Below are 27,144 nucleotides of genomic sequence, written 5' to 3'. Positions count from 1 at the left end.
AAGCAAACACCTATCACATGGAAGCTTCTGGCCAGGGTCCATTCTCTTGGTTTTGTCTCTCCTGGTTGTGCCTCTAATTCAGTTTCTAAGCTGCTTTGCTCCTGCATACTGGAAGGCAGATGACCTCAGCCTGGTACACACAGAAGCCTCTCTCCTCCCCTGGCTCAGCTCTTCCTTCCTCCAGGCCCGCGCCACAGATGTGTGCTAATGAGAGCTTCTCTTTGTTTACAGGGTTTGGGATGCTCTGACAGACAATTACATCCCTTCACTCTCAGAAGACTGGAGGGACCCAAACATGGAGGCTCTGAATGGAAACAGCTCTGACACTGAGGTACCTCTCTGCCCTCCACCCCCCCACTTAATAGAGCTTGAGAAGATGTGGATTCTAGTTAGAAAAACAGTCAGTAACTCAACAGTGTACCCCATTAGTTTGAAATCGTTGCTGGGGAGGTAGGAGTTGTGGAGGAGGTGAAAAATAAGATGAGAGGGCACATCCAGTGTACATGAGGTGCCTGGGATCATTATCTGTGGAAAATGTAAACGCAGATACTTCTATGCTGATCTTTGTACTACCACATGGAAAACTGGGTGGTTTGAAGGAAGAGGAGGAGAGTGGTTATCACAGGCTTCTTTTGTGCTCAAATAATGATGGTTAAAATGAATAGTTCAGTCCCATCAGAAACAGTGCTGAGAGCAAGTGCTGACCCATCTGTGGCCTGCTCAGGGCCTGGCTAGTGGCCAGAGTTGGAGCCCAGATATTAGTGAGGTGGCCATGCAATGGGGGAGAATTCTTTATGAAACTCAACCAACGAGACGTTTATGTGGCTGGACCTGACTCACATTCTGTGGTTGCTGATGCCAAAGAAGAAAGAATAAGGGCTTCTGAAAAAATAAAGAGGATACTTATTTTGGGTTGATTTGCACAGGCTGTGGGCAGTGGCCTTTCAGAAGAGCCACATCGAAGTGACTGCACAGAGATTCATTCCTAGCTGAATTTGCCCCCTCCTGGTTGAATCTGCATATTGAAAGTTACAATCATTTCATGGCTCTCTCCATAGTAAAAGTCAGTTTCTGCCTTGCTTGTTTTTCAAGTTTCAGCTGTAAAGGAAATTCAAAATTTCTTATCTGGAAGGGCTGTCATAGCAAATGAGGGAGTTGGGTATATCTGATCTTCCTAGTTGCTCTAAGATTGAGTCCAAGAAAAAGAGCGAGAAAGAGATTTCCCTTACTGGGCGATATTTCTGCAGATCATGGCCCAAAAAAGCACAGCAAAGCGATCGGTTGGCTGATTTTTTGAAAAGGTGGCTGTATAGCCTTCTTAACTCTTCTGATGATTAGCAATCCCAAATTCTCAAATACCTCAAGGCATCATTGACTGGGGCAGGTAAGGTGGTGACTTTGAGACTAAGATATCTGATACCAGCCTACTCAGCATAGATCTCAGAGGGTATGTCTCAGGTCCTATTTTGAACTCCCACCTACTTATTTTCTCCTGTGCTTATATGTGTGGTGTTTAGGAATTACCCCAAAAATGCAAAGGAGAAAATAGGCAATAATGGAACACGTCTAGTTACTGAAATTAAATAGGTCCATCATGATGCAAAAGGCAGATTTTGCTTTGTCTCTTTTGCCACCTTTCCAACTCCTTTTGTGGATTAAGCCAAACGATATATAAGATAGTCTGCCCTTCAAAAGGACTCCAATTTATTCTCATTTGCAGATTTCCCTCAAGAGGGTTAATATTTCAGGGCAAATTGAATGACCCTGAGAAGAATGATCTTGAGCTCCTTTCCTTGTAGAATTTCTTCCATCTAACCCATGGGGAAAAGACAGGCTAGCAAAAGTGGATGGATCAAGGCTGTTTTATTTCATCCTCGTTAATTACCTGCATTCATTACAGTAGAAGCTCTTTTAACTGACCGCAGTTTAAACGACTTGCTAGATTAACCAGTGCTCCGTATTCCTTCTGTAAAACATACTGACCGGATGCCCTTGGCATGCTGAATGCACACAGCTAGGAGGCTTCTCTCTAGCAAGCCTGAAGAGCTCTTCTACTTAAGTTGTTCGTTGCCAAGAATCAGTTGTGTTTGTTCCCAAACCTGTCCATGCTTGTCCTTGTGATGTAACCAAGTAACTTAATTAAATATTATACAAACTGTTGGATTACGACCACAGAGAGTCATTTTTGCTTCCTTAAAATTAAAGTAACACATGTACATAGTTATGAAAGTCAAATAATGCTTTTAAAATAATGTAAGACTTAAATAAAAACAACAGCCCCTGACTTGTCTTTCTCTACTCCATAGAGGCACACGTTTATTGCTTTCAGCTGTTTGTTTTGGCAGATATCTTCAATTTTCTAAATAACACATTTATGTTGTTATTTCTTTGCTTATTTAAAATGAACAATTTTGGCTGTTATCTACTAACTTTGTATTATGGAAGATAAGATTTAATCCTTTTACATCTCCTGAAATGCTCCAGCTTCGCCTGTCCCCTTCTAATATAGGATTGTCACTAATTTACAGTTAAATCAATATTAAACACACTCATGTAACTCTGTAAGTACTGTTTCTTGCTGAATCGGGTAGGGTTCTATAAGAATGTTTCCTCTCTTGTACAACTTTTTGTTTAACCTAGAGTGAAGCGAAGCATTACCTAGTTTTCTCATTTGCTTAGTTTCCTATATATCTATCACTAGTTCAATCCAAACTCTGAGTGAACTCTAAATCTCACAATAAGGTTAAAAAAATCAGATATTCTATCACTTCAATTTTTTTTTCTAGATACTATCTAAACTAGTACCTTGCGTCTTTCTGCTATAAACTAGCCTGGTTGTACACTAATCATACAGCTGTTGTCCTGGGAACCCCTCGGCTTCATCTTGGGGATTCTTCTTGCGTCTCTTTCCAGTCCTCTGACTGCCATCTTGTTATCTTTCTGGATATATTCCCTTGTTTTGGTGGAAAAAAAATCACTATATTCTTGAGACAGAGTACAGAAGAATATGCATTTTACAATATATGAGAATGTCTTTATTCTCCTGTTGTCTACTTGATGGAGAATTTGACTTGATAGTTATTTTAGGTTGTGAAATTATTTTCCTCAGAATTCTGAGGGCTTTGTTCTCTTCTCTTTCAGCTTTCAGTTGCTGGGAGAAATCCCAAATCTATCCAGATTCCCTGTCTTTTATATGTGACTCTCTGTTGGTTCTCTCCCAAAGCTTTTAGAATATTTTCATTTTCCTTTCTTGTTTGAAATTTTACAATAATGTGCCTTATAATGAATTAAAAACATTGCTTTTGTTTATTCTGCATGATAGTGGACCCTTTTAACATGGAAGTTCATGACTTTATATTGTAGCATGTTTTCTTGTGTTATTTCTCTGAAGAGTAATTATTTCTGTTTTCTGCTTCTATTGAGATGCATATATAGTTTTCTCCTTTAATGTGGTGAAGTACATGAATTGATTTTCAAATATTAAATCAACCTTGCATTCTTGAGAATAACCCAACTTGGTCATGATGTACTATTATTTTATTTTACTTTATTTATTTTTTTGTTTTCTCTTTTTCTCACAGCTTTATTGAAAGATAATTGGCATAAAATAAATGGCACGTATTAAAGTGTATATTTTGATTAGTCTTGACGTATGTATGTTTCTGTGAAACCACCACAATCAAGATACTGAGCATATCAATCACTCTTCCCATTCACACCCCCAGTCTCCAGGAAACCTGTTTCTGTCACTATAGTAGATGAGTTTGCATTTTTTAGAATTTTGTGTAAATGGAATCATGCATCATGTACTCTTTTAGAACTCAGTATAATTATTTAGATATTCATCCATTTTACTGTATCAACAGTTCATTCCTTTTTATTGCTGAGTAATGTTCCATTATATGGATATACTATAATTTGATTATTCATTCACCTATTGATGGACATTTACATTGTTTCCACTTTTTGAATATTGGAACTACAGCTATTATGAACATTCTTGTGTAAGTCTTTTTGTGGCTATATGTCTCCATTTCTCTTGGATAAAAACCTTTGAGTGGAATGTCTGGGTCACATGTTAATTGCATGTTTCAACTGCCAACTGTTTTCCGGTTTGAGTGCTCCAATTATTCCGCATCCTCACCAACACTTATTATGAACAACATTTTTAATTTTAGACGTTCAGGTAGGTATATAGTAGCATCTTATTTTGGTTTTAATTTGCATTTCCCTATGTAATATATGATATTGAACATCTTTTCATGTGCTTATTTATAACCCATGTATCTTCTTTGGTGAAGTGCCTATTCAAATCTTTTGCTCATTTTCTTAGTGGGCTGTTATATTCTTATTATTGAGTTGTTAGCGCCTATGTTAAAAGATAAAGCAAAGCATATTAAATGTGTAAGACTTTATTTGCACAAAAATCAATTCAAATTGGGAAATGCCAAATCCAAAGTGGTTAGGAGTATTCCACTGACATGAGGTAGAAAAAAGACTTTTATAGAGAACAGGTGGAGACAAAATATGGAAATCATTTGACTGGCTATAGCTTAAGTGGTTGTGCGATTTGGGAAAGACTAGTTGACTATGATAGGTTGTCCTTTGGTTTGAATTCTTAACCTTGAGGCATTAGAGGCTTAAGTTTAGGTTTGCTTTGTAGGCCACTAAGGCATTAAATCCACCTCAGTCTAATGATCAATCCTTGTTTAATTAATTTAACACATACCATGTTTCCCTGAAAATGAGACCTAGCTGGACCATCAGCTCTAATGCATCTTTTGGAGTAAAAATTAATATAAGACACGGTTTTATTTTGCTATAATATAAGACCAGGTATAATATAATGTAATATAATATTGGGTCTTATATTAATTTTTGCTCCAAAAGATGCATTAGAGCTCATGGTCCAGCTAGGTCTTATTTTCGGGGAAACATGGTATATTCTAGATATTTAATACATATATTCTAGATATACATCCTTTGTTTGATGTGTCTTTTATGAATATTTTCTTCTTGTCTATCGATTGCCTTTTAACTTTCTTCACATTATGTTTTTTTAAATTTTTTTTTATTGGGGAATGTTGGGGAACAGTGTTTTCCAGGGCCCATCAGTTCCTAGTCAAGTCATTGTCCTTCAATTACCTGTGGTGGCTGCAGCTCACTGGCCCATGTGGGAATCAAACTGGCAACCCTGTTGTTAAGAGTTAGTGCTCTAACCAACTAAGCCGTCTGGCTACCCCCTCTTCACATTATGTTTTAAAGATCAAATGTTTTTTTAAACATGGTGAAGTCCAACTTATTGATTTCTTTTTATACTTTGTGCTCCTTGTATGGTGTTTAAGAAACTGGCAAACCTATAGTCACTGAGATTTTTTTCTTTAGTCTTCTAGAGATTTTATAGTTATAGCATTATATGGTTTATCATCCATTTCTAATTAGTTCCTGGAGATGGTGTGAGATAAGGGTCAAGATTCATTTGTGTTTGTGTGTGTGTGTGTGTGTGTGTGTGTGTGTGTGTATGTGTGCGTATGTGTGTGCGTGGCTATCCATTGTTTCAGTGCTATTCATTGGAAATATTATTTATTCCCTATTAAATTGTCTTTGGCACATTTGTTGAAAATCAATTGACCATATATGTGTGGACGTATTTCTGAATTCTCTATTCTGTTTCATTGGTATATGTGTCTATCTTTATGTCAATATCATGCTGTATCCATTACTGTAACTTTATACTAAGTCTTGACGTAAAATAGTATAAGTTGTCCAACTTTCCCCCCCTTTATTCCGCTTCCCCCACCCCCCACTCCGCTTCAAGCCGTTGTTTCTCAGTCTAGTTGTGTAGGACACAGCTCCTTGGCCCATGGGGGTGTTATGAGCCTTGTGCTCCCCCTGGCTGAGGAGATCAGTCGCCAGTCGTTGGTCGGCCGCTCACAGCAGCTCATGGTAGCTCTTGGTGGCTGCTAGCCACTCACAATGGCTGCCGGCCACTCACGGTGGCACACGGTAGCCCACAGCAGCACACGGCAGCACACGGCAGCCAACCTCCAGAGAGAGGTGTTGTTCACAATCTTAGCTGTAGAGGGCGCAGCTCTCTGGCCCATGTGGGAATCGAACCGGCGACCTTGGTGTCAGGAGCGTGGTGCTCCAACCGCCTGAGCCACCGGGCCGGCCCAATTTTCTTTTTCTTTTCTTTTTTTTTTTTTTAATTAAAGTTTATTCGGGTGACAATTGTTAGTAAAGTTACATAGATTTCAGGTGTACAATTATATATTACATCATCTATAAATCCCATTGTGTCTTCACCACCCAGAGTCAGTTCTCCTTCCATCACCATATATTTGATCCCCCTTACCCTCATCTACCACCCCCCTCCCCCCTTACCCTCTGGTAACCACTAAACTATTGTCTGTGTCTATGAGTTTTTGTTTCTCATTTGTTTGTCTTGTTCTTTTGTTGTTTTTGGTTTATATACCACATGTCAGTGAAATCATATGGTTCTCTGCTTTTTCTGTCTGACTTATTTCGCTTCGCATTATAATCTCAAGATCCATCCATGTTGTCACAAACGGTCCTATTTCATCTTTTCTGACCGCCGAATAGTATTCCATTGTGTACATATACCACAGCTTCTTTATCCATTCATCTATCGAAGGACATTTTGGTTGTTTCCATGTCTTGGCCACTGTAAATAAAGCTGCAATGAACATTGGAACACACCAATTTTATTTTTTTATAATGTCATAAAATAAATTGGGAATGTTTCTTCCTCTATTTTCTGAAAGAATTGTATTAGATGGGCATTATTTCTTCCTTAGATGTTTGATAGACTATACCAGTGAAACCATCTGGACCAAGGGTTTTCTCTGTGGAAGGTTTTTGATTACAGATTTAATTTCTTTAATATAGGGCTATTTAGATTTTCTATTTTTTCCTGAGTTGGTTTTAGTAAGTTGTGTTTTTCAAGGAATTTTTTCATTTAATCTAAGTGATTGAATGTTGACCACAATGTTGTTTATGATATTTTCTTATTTTTGTAATGTCAGTAAGATCTATAGTGATGTCCCCTTTTTATTGCAGATATTGTTAATTTGTATTTTCTCTGTCCTTCTTTTTCTATCCCTCACCTCGCTCTCTTACCAGTCTATGTATGGGTTTGTCACTTTTAGTCATTTTTTTGGAGAACCACTTTTTTTTTTTTCTATCACTTGTTCATTTTCTAGTTTATTGATTTCTTCCCTTTATTATGTCCTTCCTTGTACTTACTAGGGGTTTACTACACCCTTTGTATTTTTAGCTTCTTAAGGTGGGAGTTTAGTCATATTTTAAACTTTACTTTTAATAACTGTCTTAGTCTGCTGATATTGCAAAATATCTGAGTAGCTTATAACCAACAGAAATTTATTTCCCATAGTTATATGGAGGCTGGACGTCCAAGATCAGGATTCCAGCCTGGTCAGGTTCTGGTAAAAGCCAATTTCACCTTGCAGACTGGTAACTTCTGGCTATGTCCTCAAGTGGTACAAGGGGCTCAGGATAATTTTTTATATTTAGCCACATATTTAGCATTTCTGGTATTCTTTTTCCTTCCTGTAGATCTGATTTTCCATCATTTCCTTTCAGGTTAAAAAACTCTATGGTATTTCTTGTAAGTCCACAGGTGACAGATTATCTCAGCTTTCATTTATTTAATGTTTTTCTCCTCTATCAAGAATCACAGCCTTGCACTGCCAGCATCCAGTGCTGGAAAACAATTGGCTCATAGATTTTGTTTAGATTTATAGTTGTTCATGGCAGGAGGGCTAAGTCCAGTACTAGTTACTCTGCCATGGCTGGAAGAGGCCATCTATTCTGTTTTTGCTTTTTATATCTCTTCTTATTCGAATGTTAATTTGAATCTCCTGATAATTTTTGCCTCCTATTTTCTATCTACATGTTTTGTTTTATTCTCTAGGTGGTTTTCTCAACTTTATCTTCAGTTCTTCCATTGAACATCTACATTTTGCTATCATATTTTTAATTTCTAGAGCTCTTATTTTATTTTTTTGATTGATTCTAATAAATAGGTCCCATCTCAAGGAAGCAACGTTTTCTTGTAATCCCTCAGAGGGCAGTGATGATAGCAAGGGGTTTCTCCTGCCCTCTGTGTTGCTTTTGATTTCCCTTGTTTGTATACTTGTTTTAGTCCCTGTCTCCCATGTTGGGGATTGTCCTCAAAGGTCTGATAATCCTTGGGTATATTTTCATATTTAAAAGTGAGGCGAGAAGGCTGAGTTTTTTCTGTGGGGCAAGTCTGGTCTCCGGCTGGACCACACTGCAGAGTAATCAGTCAGGACCTGGTAATTTTGTTTGGAGACCCCAAATATTGGCATGCACCTGTAGGTCTTTTTTCTTTTCTCCCTTTCTTCTGCCTCCCACCTCCCCTCCAGTTCAAGCCGTTGTTTCTCAGTCTAGTTGTGTAGGACGCAGCTCCCTGGCCCTTGCTGGTAGTCTGAGCCTTGCGCTCCTCCTCCCCTCTTCCCGTCCCCCCCCCACCCCCCGCCCTGGGCAGTCAGTGGCCAGTCATCGGTGGGCCACTCAGCAGCTCACAGCAGCTCTCGCCGACTGCGGGCCGCTTACGCCAGCTGTCTGCCACTCACTCTGGCTGCCGGCCACTCAGGCTGGCCACCAGCCCCTCATGGCAGCACTTGGCAGCCCACGCCAACCTCCGGCTGCTCACGGCAGCCCAGCTCCAGTGAGAGCTGTTATTCACAATCTTAGCTTTAGAGGGTGCAGCTCACTGGCTCTGGGAATCGAACCTGCGGCCTTCGGTGTTAGAAGCATGGCATTCCAACCACCTGAGCCGCTGGGCCAACCCCAGTATGTCTTTTTTCTTAGTCACTGTCCCAGAAATGTACTAACCACAAAGTGGCATCCTCCAATGTCTTGCGTAAGGATATTTAGCCTACATGCCAGTGTCCTAGGGGTCTAATCAGAGTAAGAGGCTGGGGATCAGAGTAAGAGGTATGTAGATTTCCACTTCTTCCCTCTGATTTTAATAATATCCCTCAACCCTACTTTCAGGTGGCCTGGTGTCTCTGAGTCCAGAGCTGCAACCTCCGCTAAATGAAATCTCCAGGGTTTTTTTCGTTTTTGTCTTTTGCTGGTCGTGGTCTTTCTACATGGGAAGGGAGAAGAGACCTGGCGTCTCACTGCTCCTGATGAAGAATCCTGACAAATCCTTCTTTTCAGCCCACCTCACACTGTTACCTGAAGTCTCCATTCCTGAGCCTTTCAAGATTTTCAGTGCAAATCCACTTACTTTTGGCAGCTTCCTCCACAGGGTTTAACTCCCACTAGTCGGCTAGGTCAGCATCTGCTTTCTGGCATCTTTTTTTACCGTTATTGTCTTTTCTGCAGTTCATTTTGTCTCTGTGGGACATTCTCTTTTGATCCCTTTACTCTCTCTTTAGTAGGTTTTCAGGAGGAAGAGGAGATGAATGTGTGTGATCGATTTCCTATGTACCTTCCTTCTACTATAAAAATGAAAATGAAAGTCATTTACAAATTGTGTTGTGATGTGGTTGATGCAAGAAAGATTATGTGAAACTCTACTCAGAGGCCCATCATAGAAGCAAAGGCCTTGGCCTTTTATTAGGAGCTTGGTAAATAAATAAATGTACATTTATACTTTCAGGTGAAAATAATATGCTTGAGCTATGTGTGTATATATTATTATTGACAACTCTCCACTTTCCTGGGTTTTCCAATTCATTAACCCATTCTGTTTCGGACTGTGATATAAAAGATGGTCCCTTTTGTCCATATACCTTTAATTAATAGCAGATGGCGGTTGTCTTGGACAAGAGGACATGGAAGTCCAAGACGGTAAGCTTCATATTTCTGTTTTCCAGGGGACTGAACAGCTACGTTACCTGTGAAGGTGGGACTGAATACAGGCTGTGATAGTACTACCTCTCAGTCCTCTCTTTTTCATTTGTTCATTAATTCTTTCAACAAATAGCTGTTGGCCACTTGCTATTTGCTGTGCTCTGTGCATCTCACTGTGGGGACACAGCGGCATTGTGACTTAGTTCACACAGATGTTTCCTGGTTGTTGACAGGCACAAAAGGGATATAGTTGCCCTTTCCTTGGGCTGGGTACATATTGATGTGGTGGGTTTTTTTTCTTTCTATTTTTTGACTGGAGGTGAAAGTTTTTGTTCTCCTAATTTTGGTCAAGAAAGCAACCACCCATGTGAGATAGTCGTGATAACGGGAGGGAAATATTGTGTATAGAAAATTGCCTTTCCTATAAATGGAATGATTTAACAGAAAACACTTGTTAATAGTCAGATTGAACACTCACATAAGGACTCAGTGTCATTTTAAGCCTCACTCAGACTACCATGCAGCAAGATTAGTAGTTTTCGTGCTCCAGGGAAGGTTCTCTGCATTTATTTTCAAGCTTTAAGCCACCATGTCATAGCTCTAAAGGCACAGTCCTACCAAAAGCAGGAGAAAGAAACAGCTTGCTGAATAGTATGGCCAGACTCTTTTCTGGAGCCAGGCCTCCTTTTTTTAATTATGGGAAGAAGTCACTAGGAAGAATGATTTTTCTTGGAAGAGCCATAGTTCACTTTGATAGTGTGGAAACAACTTGCAGTTTTAGTCTACAAAGAAATTTAGCCCCAAATGACCTGGCCTGCAGATTATGGCTGGCTTTAGCTTTCCCATTTTACCACCTTCCTATCGTCACACAAGAGGCTAATGGAACTCCTTGTGGCAATTTTTATGTTTATGTCATATATTAGAGATAAAAGTATTCCTATACTCTTCCATATACATAGTGCTTATCTATCTGTCTACCCATCCATCCATCTATCTATCTATCTATCTATCTATCTATCTATCTATCTATCTATCTATTTATCTATTCATCTATCATCTATCTCATATATTCTTATACATTTACACAAAGCACTCTTATTTTCCAAACATCTTTCTCTTTCTCCCTGTTATTCCCTTCCAGCTTTCCACAATTTGCATAAAATATTGTCCTGGTATCGGAAGACAGGCAGGAGTCTGTAAATGGCATTTGTAAAGGAAAGAGGGCTTGTTGAGAAGTGACAGAAGTTATGGGAACAGAAGAGAGTCCGGTAGGATTGAAAGAAAATGTGGGACTTGGGGCGTAGAGAGAGTGAGGAAGGATGAGAGAATCAGAGGAGAAAAAGGCCAGAGACAGGCTGGATGTGGTGAAAGCAGACAGAGGAGGGAGCTAAGGACCGTGTAGAAGAGGAAGGAGCCAGGGCTTCCTGGGCTATACTTTGTGTATGCTTTTCCTTTCTTTTCCTTTCCTTTTATTTTATTCTGTTTTTAGTGGTAGACTTCTGAGATCTGAGAAAATATGGGGTAGGGCTGGCTCCCATAATACTAGGAACTCATGGTAACTTGCACAAGCTTGTAATTGATTTTCAAATCTCTTTTAACCCAAGCCTGACAAATCAGACTGTAGGTTTTGTGCCAGAGAGTGGGAGAAGGGAGGAAGCTCTGACTAAGTGTCATCCATGCCACTGCCCGTAACATTTGAATAGCAAGAAGGATCTGTCCTTAAAAGCTTCCTGCCTACCTTCAGCCAGGGATGCAGAGGGAGGACCCTGGGAAGGGCGATGGTGTAGTTGAAAGACGCAGGATTAACAGTCAGTGAGGTAACAACCACTAAAATTGGCCACATTTCAGAAAATGTAAACGTTCCATTTTTAAAATAGAGTTAATGTAAAAAGAAATTCTGGTTATAGACTAACATTTGCTGTCAGATGCTTATAAAAAATAATCCAATCAGAAAAAAAAAAGCTCTCTTTCCCAGTATGAGCCGACTTCTACCACAGGACTTTTTGGCCCTAAGGAAGTTCTGCCATATGAGTGTAGTTGTGAACAAACTGTGGCTCCGGGAATTTCGTTCTGCATGGTGAGGAGCTGAGAAACCAGGTGGCTACCACAGGTGGTGAACTTGGCAGAGAGAGAAGCATCTGGGTTCGACAGTAGAAATAGATGTCACCATCTGGCATGCAAGCCCCTCAAATGATCCCATTACCCCCTATCCTACCTCTTATCCAGGTTGAGCACAGATGGCATTCAATATATATTTGATTGATTTTTTTTATGACATAGTCCTGGCTTTAAGCAAATGGAGACAGAAGGTGTGTATTTTGTTAGGGGTGTCTGCCAAGGTGGAGCTCAAAGAAGAGGAGAGAAGTTTCTGAGGACAGACTACCTCTGGCATGTCTGCTTGGGTTGGAACTGGGGTGTTTCCTGTTAGAATAGGAAAGTATGACCCCAGGAAAGAGGCAGATGAGCCTACTAGCCAGTAATGGGCAAGTAAAATTGATTCCTGGATGAGCAGTCACTCTGGAGAAAGATTTCCTGGGGACACTTCTTAAGCCCTTTATGACTTTCAAATCAGACTTCTGGACAGAGGCAGCTTGTTGTTTAAGTTCAATGGTTTACTTTTTGTAGGATCTGAATATAAATGTCAGACTCTGGATATTTGGGATGTGGTCAATAAAGCCAGATGTGCTATGAATACCTTGTTGGACGTCAACGTCTGGAATCTTGATGGTTGTGAACTTTCAGAATCTTACTTGGGATTATGGAATTTTGGAGACACAGGGCAAATGTTCAATATTTTTTGTCTTTTAGTTTGGCCCTTAGGTCATGAGGTCAGGCTATTTTGTGGCATGTCCTAAGTGGATTTGTTATATCCTCCATCAGTGATGACACCATGTCTTGATTTCAGTGACAGGATGGCATTTCATCAAATTCTAAAAGCATCACTTGGGACTGGAACAGCCTAGGCTTTAAAATGCCTAATAAAGTGAACTCTGGAAACAAACTCCCAGATTGAAACTCCTTATATAAATAAGTGTGCCTTTGCTGCAGGAGTTGGTTGCAGTATCACTCATCTTGAGAAGGTCCTGTGCACACAAGGGTGACCTGTCTGTGGGTGAAAGAACAGTGCTGCTCCCTTTGAGTCGGAATGGTGCTGAGCACTCATCCTCGATTGTCCTTTCCTGACCACGCTGCACTCAGTGGTACATGTGATGTGGTTTTGGCACGTTGGGGATTGAATGGAGCGCTGTACATCTCTTCAGACTCCTTCTTTACCCGGGGGATGGCCAGAGTGGCCTCTCAGTCGGTGTCATCTGTTCTAGAGACTAGAGAGAATCCTAGTTCTGCTGATGGTCAATCAGAATCCTACCCTCTCCCCTTTCAGATCCACGAGAAAGAAGAGGAAGAGTTCAATGAGAAGAGTGAACATGATTCTGGTATCAATGAGGAGCCTCTACTCACGGCAGATCAGGTATGAGGATCACTCTCAGTTCTTGGGATGTTTTTTGTTCCTTTGATGGAGAAAAAGTTGAAGAGACTATACTTGCCACATCCATTTAAGGCAGAAGAAAACTGTACTGCCTTGTGTGGTTGTGTTGATGACTTGGGATTTTATTTATCTTTGTGCCTCAGTTTACCCACCTGCGGTAAATAGGAACGTAACTCCTGACACGTGAGTTGGGTGGGCTCCGCATTTGATAATAGCCAGCGACAGACCCGGTGTTTACTGGCTTCACTTCCTGCTAAGCCTTTTATTATAATTCATTGTGCTTGGAGTCAAGACACTTGAACATGGGTCCCAAATACCTGCTCTTCCAAAAATAGAAGTGGCAGATGAGGTTTTTGTGTGATGGATATATTCTCCTATTTCATAGAACATAAACTCCTTTTGAGCCTCCCAAAAGGAGTCTTAGAGACACTTGTGTCTCTTTGTTTCTTAAAAAAAAAAAAAGAAAAAAGAAAAAAAGATCTAGTGCTTCACATTTGATTGAATTCATTATATTTAGTTTTTATAATTTATTACTGAGGGAGGACAATGCCAGGTCTCTGGATTCCTTATTCAACCTTTTAATCAACAAATATTTATGGGTGGTTCTTTTGAGCAAGCACCATAAAAATTTTTTCACAAAGTAATTCTGTAAAGGCTCCACTGGGAGCCGTTGGTGCCAGAAAGTGCTTTTCAGTAAAAGGACCTCTTTTGTATCTGTGGTAAAAGGTGGGATACAAACAGGTAAGGATCAAGAGATGGAAGGGAAACAGATAAAAAAGAATAGGGGCAACTTTAATTTAAAAAAGAGAAAAAAAGAATAAAAGCTAACAGTTATCCTTGTGAAGTTTAGGGGAATTACAATTCAGTGAGACAAATGCAATGATAAATGCTCTGAGAGAAAGAGCAACTCGGCCATAAAATTCTAAACGGGGTCGTGTCATTTGGTTGCATTCTATGAATGGCTTTTATTAGTCAAAGACTGAGTGTCCCTAAATTTGTGAGTAGAGATGAGAAGTCTTGGGAATAAAACAGCGATTGTTCTGAAGGAGGGTACCCAAAGTTCTCTTATCCTGGGTTCAGCCTAACATGAAGAAACCCCCTTTAAAGACCACAGTCCAGTGGCTTTGGAGCTGAGTCCATCACAACATCATGAACAGACAAATGCATAAATCAGATCACAGTTGTGACCAGACTCATCTATGGAGTCCTTTCAGAAGTAGTCTTTGCTTATTCCGCTTTTTTAGTGTGGAAACAATTAATGTGCAAGAGTTCACCCTTATTCCTTTTGGCAGTTATCTAATTTTCCTCTCACTTCTAGGAGCGTCTCCTACCAACAGTCTAGATTAGAGCTGGATTTCTTATCTATTTTCTGCTCTCCAAACCCTGCCTATCCTTTTATTACTTTATTATGTTTATTTTCACTCGTTGTCAGGCAGTTGTAGTTCCTGTCTAAGTGATTTCTGGAGAAACAGCCATTTCCCTCTATGTAAAAAACTCCCCTCCCCGTCTTCAGTTGTTCTAGGAACACTTCGGTTTTTTCCAGTCATGTGCATTGTGACAATTAATGGACTGGGTTTTGTGTTAAAGTTGGGTGGATAAAATATCTTCCCACTTAGAAATAAAGTGCTCAGCAAATTGAAGTAAATGTTCCCTTCCAGGCAGCTCTGCTTCATTTCCTGAAAGAGTCGTTTATTTCCAATAAAGCACTCGGCGAAATGGTGTTCTTGGAAACAGCTTTACATTAAAGGAAGAGTGTGTGTAAGCCTTTGGTCAGATCTGTTTTTATTATTATTCAATATTTATTAAGTAACAATATTGCTTTAGGAGTTTTCCAGACAGCAAATTAGAAATGTCCTTATCTGATCAAAATTCAAGCCAGAATGTCCCTCCAGCAAGAGAACAGTGTTAACAGCCTCTTGTGTACCCTCTCCAGGTAATTGAGGAGATTGAGGAAATGATGCAGAACTCTCCAAACCCTGAGGAGGAAGAGGAGGTTCTGGAAGAGGAGGAGGGGGCTGAAACCTCTTCCCAGGCGGACTCAGTCCTCCTGCAGGAGATGCAGGCCTTGTCCCAGACCTTCAACAACAACTGGTCCTACGAAGGTGAGGGCCCCGGGGGTCGACTTGCCAAGGATTACCCCTACTCTGCCAGGCGCTGGGCACATGCTTCACATGTGGCTGATAGAACCTCGCATATAGGGAGCTGGCAACACCTTTCTTACTGGGCAGCAGGAGAGACATTAGCATTTTTGGGGGGCGGAGAAAAGGCAGTCGAGCAAAATTAAAATGGTAAAACTAACCAAAGAACAAGACTAAAGCAGACTAAGGAGAAAAAATCTGAACCTACTATTCAAAACGATACTACCATAAAATTAATGAAAAAGAACTTCAAAAAGTACTACTACTGCTACTACTACTACTATTACTACTGCTACTAATAGCAGCTCATATTTTTGGAGAGCTTGCTGTGTGCCAGACCCTGTTCTATGATGTTCTATGCATATTCTCATTTCATTCCCACACCAGCCCCATCTGGATTGAGTTGAGTATTCTGAGAGGTTAAGTGACAGGCTCTAGGCCACTGTTGTGAAAATATAATTTGAAACAAAATCTTCTTACCCAGAAAACGTCTCCATGGAATTAGAGGGAAAGAAAACAATTGTATTATTGAATAAGCATTAAGCCAGAATGGGATGCACAGCACCGGCAACCCGCTGAAGGGACTGCAGAATCAGAAAGAAAGCTCACTCTTGACTAGAGCTAAGTGTATACAACCCATTGCATTAAATGGTTTTACAACTGGGAGGCAGGTGACAAGTCAGCCTGTCATTTTCCTTCACGATTATTTTTCAATGCAGTGACTTCCTGGATCCTCGAGGAAACATTCCTGAGTCCTAAAACCAGCAAGAGGCTTGTTTACTATTACAAAGATTGACACTCATGTGAAAAGGACAGAGAGAGACTTCTGAAAGAAAAGGGAGGTGAGGGAGAGGGAAAGTCTCCTCCCTTATTTTCAACAGGGAGAACCTAGCTTCTTATTTTACATTTGCATTTCTCTTTATACCACAAACAAGTGGGAAGGGGTAGAGCCAAATCTGATGCCAGATAGGTTCACTCCAGAATCCACACTCTTAATCTGTGTATCATAGTGATTCTCTGACACAGGTTTGTAGTAATTACGATTGTGCAAAAAGGAGGTGGGTGAGGAAGGAAATGAAAAGATGTAACACAGCAGAGGCAAATACGGAGTATAAAATCCATCCATCTGTAGGGATGATAAAGCTCTTGTTGCAGGAGGGGCCACGCCCCTGGGGAGTAGATTCATGGGAGGTGGGATGACAGGGATTTAGGAACAAGGAGAGAGAAGGAGGGTGGGTCAGGGTATAAAGATCCAAACACGGATTAGAGTAGTGGTAAAAATGGAAGCATGATCTGAAGAACTACGTGGGAAAGTGAAACTGGGGCTGTGAGGCGCAGAAGCAGGGTGGGGGCAAGCAGAGGCCCTGTGCAGAGGGATGGAGCGTGCTTGGCTGAGATGCTGCATTCACAGCTGCCCCAGTCAGCCCGTTCTCAGCCACACAAAGGTCCCAAACATACACGCTTTCAGCAAGAGACTCGGGAAAAATAGCTGAAATGCAGAGTGAAATGGCAAAAACAGAAGGAGGAGGAGAGCTTCTACAGAACAAGATAAAGGGGAAAGTCGAACTAAGTCAGCAAATATCCAGGCCAAGCAGAAACAAAAAGGAAAAGGAAAATGGATTCCAAGGCAGAATCAGAAGATGCCATAGAAAGGGATGCATTTGCCAAGCTGCTTTCTGAATCCATTTTAAATGAAGAAGGCTTAGGGAACAGGAATTTAAAATAAACTTCTCTGTATCTCATGATCTCAGGTTCCCTTTCCTTTTCTCTGGCAGGAGCAGACCAGTCTATCCGAACTAGCCAGGGGTCATTTTTCACTCCATGTTTTCCCACATATTTTTGAATACAGGCATTGCCACACAGGACAAGAGGCATAAGGAAGGCCTCCAATCGCTCTGCTTTTGCTGTCGGCTGTGTCTTGAGCAGTTCTTGGGAATAAACACCACTCTCCATTGCTCTTCAGCACAGATGCCAAAAACTTCCTCTTTCTGTTTCCCCCGATTCTTGATTCATTTCATATGAGGAATAGTATAGAAACAGAAGAAAAAGTGGAAGACAGAACAAGGGATCAGGAAGCCACATGTCCATTCACACACATTTTTTGTGGACAGAGTCCACTGGCTTCCTTGCAGGCTGTTTCTTCTTCCGCCTTCATTTCCCGAGAATGATGCCCTCTTCTGCAGATGATATACTGGCCCCACCCATTCTGGCATGCACCTAACTTGTGAAGGTCTTTCCTGGCTCTTCGAGGAGTTGGAAGGGGTCTCCTATGGAGGGACAGTCCCATCTCAAGTGGCAGCAGTGCCAGGAGCCTCTGCAGTGGGCTGTGGCTTGGACATGGGTGTCACGTGTGGATGGTCTTCCCCCACAGGACTGAGACACATGTCTGGGTCTGAGCTGACCGAGCTGCTGGACCAGGTGGAGGGTGCCATCCGAGACTTCTCAGAGGAGCTGGTGCAACAGCTGGCCCGCCGGGATGAGCTGGAATTTGAGAAGGAAGTGAAGAACTCCTTCATCACAGTACTTATTGAGGTTCAGAACAAGCAGAAGGAGCAGCGAGAACTGATGAAAAAGAGGCGGAAAGAGAAAGGGCTGAGCCTGCAGAGCAGCCGCATAGAGAAGGGGAACCAGATGCCTCTCAAGGTATGTGAACAACCCAGCTGGAAGCCTGAGTGCGTCCCACCTCGAACCCTCGCCACTTCAGGTCCCAATACCAACCCTACAAAGGACTCAGAAACAGGCCTGTACTGAGTAGTGAGTGACGTATCAGGACACTGTGGGGCATAAAGCGGGAGTAGATGCTACCTGTCTCCTCTCTTCCCCTGGAGGACTCAGGTGGAGACATGAGAAAAATCATTAACTATGTTCTCTTAGTCAAGACCTTAGAAAGTGGGGTGAAGGCTTTTAGGATTGAGAGGAGCTGTGCTTTGGGGCAGAACCCCTGCTACTCACTGAGCTTAGAGTCTTTACTTACCTCTTTAGGATGGCGGTAGGGTGTTTCAGGATTGAAAATTATGACACCTTGTTGTTATATTAACAGGATTCTTTAGGCCAGTGGTTTTGAATCAGGAAAGTTCAGCAAAATCATCTAAGGAGATTTTTCCAAATGCCTTTGCCTTGGCTCTATCCCAGACCTCCTAGATTGGGCCAAGGCATGTGCATTTGGAAAAAACACTCCAGATAAGGACAGTTGCTTTACATCTGCCCTTCCTACTGGCTGGACATCTTGTTTTCTTCTCTAAGATATTTGAATCATCATCTGTCCACATTTTACTGTATTGCTTTATTTTCCTATTTATACAATGGAGACAGAAATGAGGAAACATGGGGAGTGCAGGGGGGTCTTGCTGCCCTGAGGACCTTGCTAAGATAAGAGTCTTTGAGACTCTACTATTTATTCTTGCAAAGCTCAGGCTTACGTTTTGGTGTGTCTCTTAGCCCAGGTCTTACCTTTACGTTCTAGTCACAGAGCCCTAGGGCAGTTATCTGGGCAGTGTGGTAGCTGATGGGACTGGGTGGTTGAGGGAGGACACACAAGTCCCTGGGGTGATGACCTTGGAGCAGGAAGCATCTTCTCTTCTTGAGTCTCTTCTCCCCCAGCGCTTCAGCATGGAAGGCATCTCCAACATCCTGCAGAGCGGCATCCGCCAGACTTTTGGCTCCTCAGGAACTGACAAACAGGTAAGAGCCATCTCCCTGCTCCCAGCTTTCCTCCTAAACTCTAGCAACTCGGCCATCCCGGCAGAGCTGGCAGTGGAGATTCAATAGAATTATCCCGGCCCTCAGGCAAGGGTGGGGTCCGAACATTTTCTTCCACTCTGAAGGAAGGACAGGAAGTGTTTTTTAAAAGGTGAATAATTTCTTGAGCTCCACTATTCTAGGACATGGATAAAAGTTAAAACTCAACACTGCTTGTAGACCTACATGTCAACAACATGCATTAAAAGGAAGATCCATTTGAGGATCGATCACATCCAAGAGCGTAATTAACTCTCCCACCTTGGATCACCGCTGACCAGTCCCGCCAAGACTGACTGAGCCTTCAGCTGCCTGCTCTGACTATAACCCATGACGTAGCATCTCCTAGTTGTCTCAGTTACTTGCCTGAGAAGCATTTCTGGTCATTTAGACAGTGTTCAAAACTTTTATTGGGTAGCTGTTATGTGCTGAGCTCTGTACCTGAGGTCTTCGGGTACAAAGATGAATAAGTCCTGATCTCTGTCCTCTGGCCGAGTATGCAATCTAACAGAGGTGGCTGGTGTGTAAATGGATGCGTGTGAAATTGTAGAATAAGTGCACATAAATTGTATATGTGTTTTACACATGTTTGTAGCTGAATCCTAAGTGTTAGAATTCTAGAACTACAGCATGGAAAGAGATTTTAGAACCATCTAACCCAGTACCTCATTTCACAGTTGTGAGGATGAAGGCTGGGAGAGATTAGGCAAGATTTTCCCAAGGCCACACCACTAGTGTGTGGGAGAACCAAGTGGCAGAGCCACGACTAAAATACAAGCCTATGACTTTTGGTCTAGGGGTCTTCTCACGCACTATACCAGGCGCCCTTAGAGCCCTTCCAGGTCTTTCTGGCCCAGTGTCTTGATATCCCACTGTGCCCTAAAATGATTTTGTTGTAGAAGCACCTTATATCCAGCAGAGGGAGCAAACCCAACATCCGAGACCAAGGGTGTGGTTGAGGTTCTCTCTCCTGTCATTTTGACAAAAGAGAAACCATTCATTCTCAAACTACACTGCAAAGGATAAGAAAATATGACACCCCCTCTTTGCTCTAAGCCAGAATGAGAAAAAGCTCAGCAGGACTTTTAAATGACCAAAGGGTTTCTCATGCTGGGAGAATGTAGAAGTTGTAATGGAGGGAAATTTTTCCTGGCTAATATGGTAAAGTCTCATCCCAAAGATGAGAAAAAGGACCTGAAACAGTGGTGTGCAAATTATCATGGGTGTTGTTGAGAATGTCAAATTTGACAGGACCTGTTTTGTAGGGAAAAGCACAATCCCCGTGCAAATTGTCTTGTATAGCTCATCCCCAGAGGGACCGTATCTTACATCTCAAGCCCTGCTGCTGTTTGTCTCGTAGTATCTGAACACAGTCATCCCTTATGAGAAGAAAGCCTCCCCTCCATCGGTGGAAGACCTCCAGATGCTGACAAACAGTGAGTTGTTCTCATTCTCTGCGAGATCAGCTGCTTGTTTTTCTGCCTTCTTCCCTGTGAGTTGCAGTCCTGGGGCCTCAGGCCTAAGATGTCCAAGAGCAGTGTGAGATAGGTCAAAATGTGCCGTCCAGTATTTCATCCCTTCCCCCCTAAACAGGGGTAAGATTAAATACTCTGCAGTGATGCCGGAGTTGTCTTGTCTCTCCCTGGTTCCTGGAAGGGAAGAGATTTGCCAGAAGAAAACGAGCTGCTGAAAGAGGTGTGGGGGACCGAGGGGGGCTGCACTGGTATGCAGGGACTTTCTGGTTCACCCAGCAATTCTCAAGGCTTTGCATTCTCTGCCTGCAACTTGAGGTTGCCACCTAGTCCCAACTCGTGCCCCTGAAGTAGGGAGCTCAATCTGTGGAACTGGCTGTATTCTTAACGAGAAGCAAAGTTTCTTGAGTAGGGTAAGAAATGGAAAGAATAGAGTCTGGTTTTCCTTTCAGGAAATGACTGCCTCCTCTCCTCCACTTTGGCTCTATTGTCAAATATTAATAAACTTTCTGAGCTATGAGAGAAAACAGTGTGTAATAAAGAGCTTTTGGAGGCAAACTCTCTTTATATAAATCTAACACTACAACCCCCAAAGGGCTGGGGGTACATGGTGTTAGTCATCAGTGTCAGCTTGATTCTTTTAGGAAGAGAATCCTAGGCTGAAATGTGGTGACAGGCTCAGTGAATCAGGAGACGTCCATCTCCTTGGCAACCGTGCACTGCATTGAGTGACATAGGAGCCTGCCCAGACCACGGCAGGGAATGGGCCAGCCTCAGGGCTATTTGGTACCCCAGGGGACTGGAAGCAGAGCTTTATCTCTTCAGCTGAGGGAGATAGATGCCTGCTGGGCCCTAGTGCTAAAGGGGACCAAATGTTCTCACTTTTATCACTTTGGAAAACTAAAGCAGGAGGTTCTAGTAAACATAAATCCTGCCGACATCAGTAGATACTGCGTCCTTGAGAATCTGGAATTTTAAATTCAAAGTACATTGGCTTCCGCTTGACTCATTTTAAAGTCCTTTATTTGCATAAATATGTACTAAGATTTTTTCTTTTAAAGAGAGCAGATAGATATGAACTGACATTTATAGGTGTTTGTGTTTTCACAAGTAGTAAGCACTTGGAAAGTAATTTGGACAAATTACAAAGGTTGACAATATGTAAAGTAGTCTATCATGGTCTTAACAAAAGGAGGGGCTCCTTTTATCAGCCATTTATTACAGATGTCCATTTAGGAATTCAGCATGAAATCCTTTCATTGTAATCAAGAAACTGTGGGTCTGTTTACATTTTTCAAGTTCACTTAAAAAATTATAGCTAGAGTGCCTCCATCATTTAGAATAATTTGGAAATGTCAAAAAGTGAACAAAGGAAAATAAGTAATTTGTCGTCCCCTTGACTGTGGTTACTATTTTGGTGTTTTTTCAGCCATAATAGCTTATGTCTTTCCTATATAGTTGGGATGATACAGGCTATAAAATTTTGTATCATAATTTTAGTCACATCAGTTAACATTTGGTTAACATTCTTTTTATGGCTCTCTCTTCTATCATGTGGATATACCACATTCCAATATTTTATTCCCTTTAAAAGAAAAAAGCTGCCATCTTTCCTGAATACCAATTCTCCTGTAGGTTCTGAAAGCTCTTTTTTTCTTTTTGGCAAATCCATGTATGGATTTGTGAACAATATCTCCTCTTTACCCTACTCCTGTATCAAGGATGTAGGCCAAGGACCAGCACTGGGGACTGGACAACTCATATCAGTTTTGGATTTTGCAGATCAATTTAGATACATATTGTCTCAGTGCACTTATTGTATTTTATGGCTGTCTCCTTGGTGTGGCATCTAGTCTGCACATGCTCAGTTGCAAAGTATTTCCAGCCTATTCAGTTGAAATGAATATATGTCTAAAAATACAGCAGAAATAAAACAAAAGAAACCAACACGTGGAAGGCCTCCGGTTCAGTCTCTTTTTCTGGACCTGGCTGCTAACTCATGCCACCGTCAGGATTTGTTCTTCACCCACTAATGATTTTTGGAATCAGGTGTCATGACCTTGACTTGAAACTAGGCAAGGTAATCAATGGAGAGCAAGGACATGGAAATGGATTGGGGGGGGGGGGCGGTCCCTCTACTGTCACAGCTGCCTCCTGACCCTTACAAGTCAGTGCCTGCTGATCTTTATTGTTTTCTCTGCTTGCAAAAAGTCATACATGCTCACTGAAAAAAGCCAGACACTGGAAATATAAGGTAGAAAGCAACATCCCCTATGTTCTCACTCTCAGAGATAACCACTTTTCACAGTTTCACGTACGTTCTTCCAGATTTTTTCTATGAATATTAGCATTTATTTAAAAGTTAATACATAATGTTGTGTGGCCTTTTTTCTTCACTGATAAAGTATGTCTTCTACATATAGAACTCTCTCACTTTTCATTAAGCTATATAAGACTTCATGCAATAGATATACCAGAGTTTATTTAAGGAATTGATTGACGAAGAAATCCCTCTTTTTGATATTATAAACCAGGTCCAGCTACTTTCTTGAAGGATTTTCTACAAAGCCGACTTCTACAATATGAATTATGAATATGAGAAGGTGTTACCTATTTAGCAACAGAGAAAGCTATTTAAAAAGCTTTTATAAAAAGCCTTTATTACAGAATTGTACACCTGAAATCTATGTAACTTTACTAACAATTGTCACCCCAATAAACTCTAATTAAAAAAAAAAGCCTTTAGGCTTTAATAACTTCTTGTTGTTTGCTTCATGTGTAGTCAAGTCCTGTTTCAACAAGAAGTCTATAAGCTCCTTGAGGGGCCATAAATCTCTTGCATTTTCACAAATTCTAGCGCTGTACCAGGCATAAAATAGAAAATAAATATTTGTTAGATTAAATTAATTTGTTATTAATAAATTGGAGACGAGAAATTTTTCTAATAATGTCTGTTTATCTGAGTAGAATGTCTTTAGAGACAGTTTTGTTGGTTATTCAGTGATGTGACAACTACCATTCTAACATTTAGATTGACAGCATCTGAAAGCTTCTTATTTTTAATTTCTTTCTTCATTTATTTTTATGATTATTAAAGACATATACTTAGGAGATGTGGAAATTATAGAAGAGCAAAAAAAAAATAGTAAAAGATAAAGAAAATAAAGTCACTGATAGGATACTCTGACTCTTGATATATTCTCCTTCATCATCATGTTGAATGCTAATTCTTGACAGAAGCTTCTAGACTTTTGCTCCATATTCAATGGATGTCTGGTTTCCTTGAATCATTTCTCATTCCCTTTGGATTGGTGGGTTGTTTGGCCCTAGAAATGAACTTTCTCTCTCTCCTTCCCCAGTTCTCTTTGCCATGAAGGAGGATAATGAGAAGGTACCCACTTTGCTAACGGACTACATTTTAAAAGGTAAGAACAGCCAAGCCCTCTGGGCGCAAAAGCAGTCCTCTGGGGCCCCCTGCCCCAGGACTCCTGCTGAAGGTGTTACACCCACTGTGCAGCCTTCCAGTGTCCGCACCAGACCAGACCTGGTAGGGCCAGGGAAAGCAAGTGGACAATGGTAAGGCCCTGGCAGTCATGGGGTTTTGCCTTTGAATGTTGCTGGGATGCCTGAGAAGGAGATTCCATCACCCCCAAGTCACCAGAGTGACTGTACATGAGGAGCAGCCAAACCAACAAAAGACTTATTGTGAAAGTTCTGTGGAGTTAGGCTATTTAGTTGGGAAAAACAAAGCCTAAGGATTCTATTAATAGTTTTCAGCTGCTTTTAGGTAACAGAGTAGAGTCAGGATGAGCTACATCCTTTTATAACATTTTTTGGTTTTATCTTGTATTATGGAAACTTTTAACACCTATATAAAAGTAGAGTGACTGGTGTGATGAACTCTTATTTATGTACTTAACACCCTGCTTTAACGATTATTAACACATTGTCAATCATGTATCATTTAAACCCCTTCCCAACTTCTCCCCATATTATTTTGAAGCAAATCCTAATCATCATATTTGTTTCATACATAAATACTTCAGTATACATTTCTAAAACATAAAGACTCTTTTAAAAAACATAACCACAGTATCATCACAACTAAAAAAATAAAAAATGTCCCAGTGTCATTGACTGTCCAATCAGTGTTCAGATTTCCCTATAACATTTTTTTCATTTTGTTTGAATCAGAATCCAAAGAAGGTCCATCCATTGCAATTGGATAATATGTCTTTTAAGTCTCTTTTAATATATATAGGTTCCCTTTTCTTTCCTCTCTCTCATTTTTTGACACTTATTTCTTGGAGAAGCCAGGTTGTTTGCCCTATACACTTGCCTCATTCTGGCCTTTGCCAGGTGGTTGTGTCCTCACAGTTTAATTTAACATGTTGTTCCATCTTTTGCAGTTCCTGTTAACTGGTAGAGCTAGAGGCTTTATCAGATTCAACCTCAAATTTTTCAAGAAGCGCTATATTATTGGTGTGGTTGTAAACTTCCATTAAGAGTCACATACTCTCTGGTTGTCTTTATTTTTGTGATGTTAATATCAGTGTCAGTCTGCCCCAGCAGCTAAAACAAAATACCACTGCCTAGCTTAAACAACAGAAATTTATTTTCTCACAGTTCTGGAGGCTAGACATCCATGACGAAAGCGTCTGCAAATTTGGTTTCTAGTGAGGGTTCTCTTCTTGACTTGTAGATGGCGGTCTTTCTGTGCTCTGGAGGAAAGGGAGAGAGAATGTTCTTTCTTATCATGTCAGGGCTCCACCCTTATGACCTCATTTGACCTTACTTCCCCAGAGGCTCCATCTCCAAATACAGCTGCACTGGGTAGTTAGGGCTTCAACCTGTGAACGGGGAGATACAAGCCTTCAGTCCCTAACAGTATCCACGATGATCATTCGGGGTCTGGATCCTTTGCTTCACTAGCTTTGGCTGTACATGCCCACAACTTCGGTACAGTTTCAGAAGGCTTATGAACCAGTTAAGAACCTCTGAACTATGTTGTTTCTATAAGGAACAGAGAGATTAATCTTAAATTTCTGCAGGAGAAATTTAGGCTAAACACTGGGAAGAACTTCTGACTCTTAAAGGTTTTAAAAGAGCAGCGAATTTCTCAATGGACGTTTTCAAAGGAGGTTTGTAGAAATGGGTTCTACAAGTCTGGGAGCCTGAGGACTAGACTTTACCCCTCATGATCCACAGAAATGTCAGTGAATTTATAAAACTTGTTAACATTTATTGAGCACTTTCTACTTGCCTCTGAACAACCCTTTGGGGTAGGCAAAGGCACAGTCTATTGTATAAATGAAGAAATAAGCAAGAGAGGTGTAGTAATCACCTTAAGGTTGTAGAATTAGAAACTGTGGATCCAGGGTTTGAGCCTAGGCAGCTGGGCACTGGGGACTGCACATTAAATTATTACATCAAACCACCCCTACCATTAGCTCTTTCTTCTTCTGGACAAAAGACAAGAGGCTGCAGTTATTCCTGGTTGTACGTGGGCAGTTCTCTGCTCAGGATACTGGCGGGAAGCTAGCGTGACCACTCTAGGCCAGGGCCCCTGGGCAGGCAGGCCTGAGCTGCACTGTGCTCTGACCTCTGTCCTCTCCTCTTCTCTTTCCAGTGCTCTGTCCTACCTAACCTTGCCCTTGGGAGCAGCCTTGCAGCGGAGGTCACTGAGCAAGAGTCATTCCATCACAGGGACTGCATGACACCATGTAACCTCCGACGTGTATTTAAACGTGTAGAGCTTAACCTGGATTAAACATGAGCAAACGCGCGGGGTCCTTTGCTGTTGGCTTCTAGTCCTAGTAATCATTGGATGCATGACAAGGGGCAGGACTGGGGACATGGCCTCCTCTCTGCCTATGTTGGAGGAAGGCAGATGCTCTCACCATTCATTATCTAGTCTGGCTCCAGCCCTCAAAACAGCTTACACTCTAAGACTAATTTTGAAATAAATCTTCATTTAATTAATATTCATGTGCTTTGGAGTGTGGTGTCCAGTGGCCCGTCACAAACCCTCCAGAGAGAGGATGTCTAGTTGCCTTCATGTGGTGTCGTGTGGCCTGTGGCAGCGTTTTGGTGTTTAGGGACAGCTAGCATGCCCTGTTGTGGTCGTGATGGGGCTGCACGTGGTACAGCTGGAAGGAGGAGGCTCTCCACAGGCTCTAAGACCTAGGACCTTGGCAACTGTGGAGGGAGCTGCACGATGTGTTGTAGGAACTACTGGTTGTGGGGGGGAGGGTTGTCAGATGAGCAGGGAGGCTGTGAAGATAGCAGACAGAAAGTGAGCCTCAAGGAGCAGCCAGGCAGCTGTAGCACCTCCTGTTGAGATGGCCAGATTGGCTCCTGGAGGCCCTCACCGGCCCCTCCCCAGGGCCCTGGAGGCTCAGGGCCTGGAGGGAGGCAGCTCTGCTGAGCTGCTGGGGCA

General features: G+C 41.6%; 1 protein-coding gene across 1 annotated transcript in view; it reads left to right on the top strand.

The window, feature by feature from the left end:
* The window catches only part of FEZ1 (fasciculation and elongation protein zeta 1), a 39,726-nt gene extending 13,037 nt beyond the window's left edge, over window positions 1–26,689 (top strand). The window contains exons 3-10 of the mRNA XM_033098323.1: window positions 232–331; window positions 13,253–13,339; window positions 15,291–15,459; window positions 17,867–18,138; window positions 19,096–19,176; window positions 20,594–20,669; window positions 24,065–24,130; window positions 26,335–26,689. Coding sequence (XP_032954214.1) covers window positions 232–331; window positions 13,253–13,339; window positions 15,291–15,459; window positions 17,867–18,138; window positions 19,096–19,176; window positions 20,594–20,669; window positions 24,065–24,130; window positions 26,335–26,351 — 868 coding nt within the window. The 3' untranslated portion in view covers window positions 26,352–26,689. The remainder of the gene's footprint in view (window positions 1–231; window positions 332–13,252; window positions 13,340–15,290; window positions 15,460–17,866; window positions 18,139–19,095; window positions 19,177–20,593; window positions 20,670–24,064; window positions 24,131–26,334) is intronic.
* Window positions 26,690–27,144: the final 455 nt, after the last annotated feature.

Source organism: Rhinolophus ferrumequinum, chromosome 25 (genome assembly GCF_004115265.2).
Source record: "Rhinolophus ferrumequinum isolate MPI-CBG mRhiFer1 chromosome 25, mRhiFer1_v1.p, whole genome shotgun sequence".
NCBI lineage: Eukaryota > Metazoa > Chordata > Mammalia > Chiroptera > Rhinolophidae > Rhinolophus > Rhinolophus ferrumequinum.
This window is presented reverse-complemented; position numbering and strand designations above follow the sequence as displayed.